Consider the following 7,063-nt stretch of genomic DNA (forward strand, 5'->3'; position numbering starts at 1 on the left):
CACAGGATGACTCCCCTTTGTTTGGTGGTTGGTGGCTGGGAGAGAGCTAGAGGGGAAAGGCTGGTTTCCAGAAATAATCTTTCCCTCCTCACCAAATAGGAATTAAGTGTGGGAAAGGGCAAAGGGGATGATGGAGAGATTCACCCACAGGAACTAAATAGGGTTATAATTAGTTTGTGTGTTTGCAGGTATCATCTTTCACCTTCTGCCCTGGGAGGAGGCAGTGGGTAAGCTCAGAATCCTTTGTGTCTCTTGGAGAAGGGCACTGAGATCCTTGGGGTGTTAGAGGGAGGGCTGGAAGCGAGACAGACTGCTAGGAGCGAGGCAAGTGAACTCTCTGTGATGGAGAGAGACACTGCTGCAATGACCCCCTGAATATAACACTGTTTACTGACAGCAGCTCCCCAAAGCTATTACAGAGCTGCCTGAGAGCATCCTAATTAGTGAGGGTTGTCAGCACGCCCATTATAATCCCCAGCTGAGTGTGCTAAGTGTTTACCTCAGCCACTTCAAGTCACAGCCTCTGAAAATAGCCTTGAGTGGCCAGTCTCACTTGTTTTTACCCACTGACTTATTCTCACCATCTCCATGCTTCATATGCATCTCAAAGGTATATTCAAGTAGAGCAGTCCCCTATTAAAGGAGATTCTCACAGCTGTCTCATAGCTGAGATGTCTATCACTTTACAAAAACCTTCTGCCAAAACCGGTTTGGCTCAGTGGATAGAGTGTCGGCCTGCGGACTGAAAGGTCCCAGGTTCGATTCCAGTCAAGGGCATGTACCTGGGTTGCGGGCACATCCCCAGTAGGAGATGTGCAGGAGGCAGCTGATCGATGTTTCTCTCTCATCGATGTTTCTAACTCTCTCTATCTCTCTCCCTTCCTCTCTGTAAAAAATCAATAAAATATATTTAAAAAAAAAACAAAACACCTTCTAAGCACTCTCCTTCCAAAGGGTTCCAAGATGAGTTTTAAGACAGATTCAAAGCATGTTCTTCCACCGTCGTGTTCCCTGTTTTTTCTCAACTGGCTCCGGACACTAAGTCCTGACCTTACTACAGTGGATCTAAGGAAGCAGGAGTTTGTTCCTGCTCTCTGCTGTATTTGATTGTAGTCCTGCACATAAATCAGTCGAAGACTGTGCTCTGTGACTTCACCCTAAGCATGCTCTCCTTAATATCTGTTAATTCATGAAACCCATGTGGAATTTGGACTGTGGTAGATATTTAATCTTACTGTAATGCCATAAACCTTTACGTGACATGATCAGCCTTGATGTATAGACTAGCCTGATTAAAAGTAATGGGTTTCCTGCATTTTGAATTGAGTGTTCTGAAGAACAGGAATGAATCTCAAATGGGATGATATATGTGTAAAAACATGATTCATGTGGACACAGTCTTGTAAGCACTGCCTACCTTCTCCGCCAGCCCTGCTTCACAGCCACAATTGTCAGGAGAATTCCAGGGTGAAAAGGTGAGGAAGGGGAAGCCTTATATTCTTGAAGGGCCAGTCAATACCCTGGGTAAGTATATCAAATATCAGGCTTTTCCTTGGACAGTGTAGAGCTGATCTAAGCTTAAGTCTGACACCAAAACCAGTGGTTTGTGAAACAAGGGAAGTCCAAAAGGTACTAATAGAGGCCATATTGAATCCTTTTTGATATCCAAGTAAAATTAACATTAATTAACTATTAGTAATAGTCACATTCCATGTCATTTCAATTCACAGAGCCATATCCAACGTTTCAAGAAATTTAGTATCATTTTTTAACTTTGTATTATGGAGATTGTCAAACATATATAAAAGAAGAGAGAATAATTTAATGAACCCCATGTATGCCCAGCTTCAACACTATCAACTCCTAGAAAATCTTATTTTACCTCAATTCACCATTATCACCTCTACCCACTCACACATCCCTAGATTATTTTAAAGCTAAAGTCAAACTATTTCAAGATTTTTAAACAGGCCTTTTACCTGCCTTAGAGAGCCCATTCTGGGATGGACTGCCATCTCGTTAGGGCATTGGGCCTACCCCTACTGCACTCTTACACCCCTATCACCCTCCACAAGCCTCATCTGACAACAGCCACCAGAGATGTCCTCACAGGGCTATCTTCAAACACACTATGAAACTCATCAATGGTCCAGAATTCAAGGAAGTGACTGGGTGCCAAAAGTAAGAACAATGCCAGATGAATCTTAAAGCCTGAGGGGCAACACTACCCATGGCCTGAGACTGGCCTCCATGAGCCAGCATAGGACAGCATTTACAAGTCCTTAGCACGTCACTAAAATAACATCAAGTGCTCTATCTATCAAAGAACTGAAAACAAGAAAGCATCATCCTTGCTCTAGAAAAGCTCAGTAGCCTGTGTCCATGGGTTATGCATATATGCATATAAGTTCTTTGGCTAATCTCTCCCTGCCCCCCTTCCTTCTGAGAATCCTCAGTCTGTTGCATGAGGGGACAGGAGTGGGGAGGAGGGGGTCAGTGGGAGGAAAGAGGGGAAACATCTGTAAAACTTTCAACAATAAAGATAAAATTTTTAAAAAAGAAAAGATTAGTAGCCTTAAAAACAACAATAAACACACACGTGGTTTGTGAACAAGTATAACTTTCATTCTACAGAAATGCATATGGAAACTGATATCATGGAAATAAACCCCCCAAATTTTTTTAAATAGAGCTTGTAATATGATACCAAAATCAGACTCTCATGCTCTCACCACTATTTATATATTATATATTAATCTTCCTGAAATCACATTAGGAAGAGATGCAAGGGGGGAAAAACAGCTGCAACTCCTGGAAAGCTATTTAATTTACTCCTAGAGTTTGTAAGAGCTTGACGGTGTTGACAAATGTACAAAAGAAATACCTCAAGCAGTAATGACCAATGGGAAGTTTAAGGACCTGAAAATATTTTAAAATCAGCAAGCCCCTGATCTTGGCACATTCGCAGCTATTACTATACGAAAATGATCTTCTTGGAAGTCACGGAAAAGTCAGAGACATTCTCCACACTGAAGCAAACAAGTATGATTAACAAGATGAGCCTGTACTAAAATTCTAATGTCCCCCATCAGAGCAATGGTAAATCAAGCCATGAATGAGCAAATATACGTTTTTAGATGACACGAGAAATACACATCAAAGAGAATGTGTGTCAGCAGAATAGCTAACTTGGGAAGAAGAGACACATTTGAGATACTGGTTAGTAGGAAGAAGAAAAAAAAAGACCTTCTTAATCAGCCTTTGTCAGTCACTGCCCGAAACACAAGGAGAATGGCAACACCAGTAACCAGGCCTTGTCAGAGAGGAAGGCAGAGCTAGGAGCCCCAAGAGTTAAAACCCTGTTTACTATGTCTGGAGGTGGTGCAATCTATATACCAATCACTGAAGTCATTTGAGGCTTGCCTGTTGCTGACAAATGTAGATGGACAGATATGTAAAGATGATGCGTCATGAACTACAACTGATGAATTTCCTGCAGAAGCCCCTGTACTCACATCAGAAGTGTCAAGAGGTGACAGAGCTACATCACACCAAGTCTGGCAGTTTAATTTGGTGTCGGCTATTAGTGTTGACTCTCAGCGCTATTGCCATTCAGTGTTTCTGCTGGCAAGGTGACACAGCCTCAGAGATTGCTAAATTTCTTTGTGGAGTGAAAGAGAGGTTGCCTGGTTTGCTCAGTAATTCCTTGCTGAACAATGGGGATTGCAGAGGTGCAGAGGGAAGAAATGGGGAAAAATTAACTTGTTTCACAGAGCTTCTCTAAAACTTCCCTTGCATAATTTTAGGTAAGAATCTGATGATTTTGTTTGAGTAGAAAGCTAATGTCTGGGGCAAAGGATGATTTATGTTGAAGGTTTGGCTCGGCTGAATTAGAAGCTACTGAGTGCACTGCCATTACGGAAGTAATCTCCCTACATTGTTCTTAGTGAAACCATCACATTCGCTCAAGAAGGAGGACTTGGTGAGTTGGTCTGACCTCTGAATGTCACCCAAATTGTCCAGTGTACTTCTCCTGGCTCCATACTTGTGGGAGAAGCAGGTTTTGGCAGTGTGTCCAAGGACACATCAACCTTCCTTGGTTACCCTTTATCCAGAGAAAAGAAAAAGGGTCTGTACCCTATATCCTTCCCCTATACCACTGGCAGGGGGAGAAGGCATGTGATGCATCTGGCCAGGGAGGCCCTGGCAGCTCCACGCTGAATAAGGGAAACTTGACATTCATTCAAGGGAATTTGGTCAACGGCTAGATGGATGTCCCAGTCCTCACATCTGGAGGCCACACAAAGGTGATAAAGATCACCAGTTCCTAGGATACACCCTTCCAGAACCATCTCTGAAGGTTGTGAAGAAGTTGAAAGAACCATGGAGAGAAAGTTACAGTCATTAGTAATAAAATAATCTGTAGCAACAAGAAAAACATAGCTCAAAGTTTAAACAGCTTGTCTAATTTATTAAGTTAGGATTAGAGTAGGGCAAAGAGGAAACACTGCAAGAACTCTGTATTATAAGAACAAGAGCAGAATGCAGTGCTTCTTACCACCTGCCCTATCAACTGAACAACAGCCTGCTCACAATACTGCTTATTTTTTTTCATGGAATGCCACACCAGTCTGTGGCTTTTACTCCCATAACTCATGATAGCCTCATTCATTCCATGGTTTCCTGAAGCCACTCCCACACACTGGTTCTGAGCTCTTTCAATACTCCAACTTCCACCCACATTCTTCTCCTTTATAGAAGAAAGCTGCATATTCTAGGAGAATTTCACCTAATGCCATGGAGCTGACAACTCCAAAACCATCACAATAGCATAACCTAGACTTTCTGAGCTGGAAGAGTTGGGTAAATTTCTAAGAAGAAAATACAAAGGTCAGTCCAAGGAATTCTATATAGATAAGGAATGTCTGGGATAACTGAGCATTTTAAAAGAACATCTTCAGGATGACATTGCAACTTAAAAGCCCATAGAAATAACAAACTCACAATTATAGTGTTCTTATGGGGGGCTTTTACTCCTGCGAAAATTTCTCCAGTTGAAAGACCCTAGCATTAATATTCTAAGGGTCCTATGTCCTTGATTTCTGAAACCACCTCCCTTCCATAAACATCTTTATAAAGATCATCTAAGGCAGTGGTTCTCAACCTTCCTAATGCCGCGACCCTTTAATACAGTTCCTCATGCTGTGGTGACCCCCAACCATAAAATTATTTTCGTTGCTACTTCATAACTGTAATTTTGCTACTGTTATGAATCGTAATGTAAATATCTAATATGCAGGATATATTTTCATTGTTACAAACTGAACATAATTAAAGCATAGTGATTAATCACAAAAACAATATGTAATTATATATGTGTTTTCCGATGGTCTTAGGCGACCTCTATGAAAGGGTCGTTGGACCCCCAAAGGGGTCGCGACCCACAGGTTGAGAACCGCTGATCTAAGGCATATTGGGCTATATACCTAGATATAATGTACAGAGCAAGGTCAGTGAGAGTCTCTGCCCCAAGCTGGTCACTCACCTGGAATACTGTGTCCATGTGTGGAAGCCACACTTCACAAGGAGTATTGACCAATGGGGTGCATTCACAGGAAAGCAGCTGGGGCCTTAAGGAGTCGATAAAACCACCGTGTGTGGTTGAAGGCCATTGGTCAAAGAGGACGATTAAGTACAGTCTTCAGTCAGTAGGAGAGTTACCATGTGAAAGTTAAGAGATGTTCATAAAAAAAAAATAAAGCAACGCCTTTCTGCAATACCCATAGAGGCATCCTTACAGCACTGTTCCGGTTTCCCCTCCTAACTTAAAGGGAAATTTTCACAATGTTCGCAGCCGTTGACGCCCTGCAAATTAAGGAGGAGGGTGTCCTCCAATTCTTTGCAACAGAAACCCACTTAGGTAGCACCAACTTTGACTTCCACATAGAACAGTTCACCTACAAAAGGAAGCGTGATGGCATCTACATCAGTAATCTGAAGAGAACCTTCCGCGGGCAGCTCGTGCCATTGTTACCGCTGAAAACCCCGCTGATGACAGGGTCCTATCCTCCAGGAAAACCAGCCAGCCAGCTGTGTCGAAGCTATTGCTGCGCGAGAACCACTCCTATTGCAGGCCGGGTGGTTCCTGGAAGCTTCCAGAAGCAGGTCCAAGCAGCTTTCCGGGCGCCGCGACCTCCGTGGCTGCTGCTCCTATGTGGCCACCAGCCCCTCGCAGAGGCGTCTTTCATTGCCTGCCTACCCTGGCTGTGTAACCGAGTCTGCTCGGACCCGTGCGGACATTACCAACCTGACCAGCAACAACAAGGGCGCTCCGTCGCGGGGTCTGAAGCGGTGCATGCGGCGGCCAATGTTCTGCGCCTGCGCGGGCCGCTCTCGCGAGAACACCCACGGGAGGTCCTGGCAAATCTCTCGGGCCGCGGGGATGCGGAAGAGACTGAAACGGAAGAGCAGGCCGCTGCCTGAAAGGCTGTAACCAAGGGGACATTTCAGCGCGAGGGACGGCTCCAGCTCCCAAATTTACTGCTACTCCACTGAGGCCGTAGCAGGTCGGAGGCGCCAGGGTTCCCCACGGGACACGGAGCCCGGGCCTGTCCCTGAGGACTGGGCCTCGCCCCCTCCACACGGGCCACCAACCCGGCAGGAACAGCCTCGGTGCTCTTCAGCGAGTCTTCCACAGTCTCTGACACAGAAAACGGAAATACGGTTGGTGGAAAAATAAGCCGTTTTCAAAAATGAAAAGTCAATCAACAGAGCCAGGCCCGAGCCGTGGGGGTTCCGGAAGACAAAATCTGGAGGGAGGAAGGTGTCTGTGCGGCCCGCCTGCATTGGAAGGCGCCGCCAGCAGCCGGAAGCTGCGAGTTGCCTGCACTGGGAGGCGGAGTGCTGGGGCGATCTGCGCATCACACGTGGAGTTGAGTAAATGAGCGCTCAGGTCCCTTCCCACTCTCCTGTTCCATGGTCCCGGAATCTTCTCACTTAAACCGTAATGCATTGCACAAGAATGAAGGAGCTTCAGACATTGCATGCCCTGTCCATGGGCGAG

General features: G+C 44.9%; 1 protein-coding gene across 1 annotated transcript; it reads left to right on the forward strand.

Annotated features, from left to right (window-relative positions):
- Window positions 1-5,844: 5,844 nt before the first annotated feature.
- LOC102419269 (40S ribosomal protein SA-like) lies at window positions 5,845-6,483 on the forward strand. The gene has a single exon (XM_006086027.1). It carries the CDS (start codon window positions 5,845-5,847, stop codon window positions 6,481-6,483), a length of 639 nt encoding a protein of 212 aa, XP_006086089.1.
- The last annotated feature ends 580 nt before the right edge of the window (window positions 6,484-7,063 follow it).

Source organism: Myotis lucifugus, unplaced genomic scaffold (genome assembly GCF_000147115.1).
Source record: "Myotis lucifugus unplaced genomic scaffold, Myoluc2.0 scaffold_23, whole genome shotgun sequence".
Lineage (NCBI taxonomy): Eukaryota > Metazoa > Chordata > Mammalia > Chiroptera > Vespertilionidae > Myotis > Myotis lucifugus.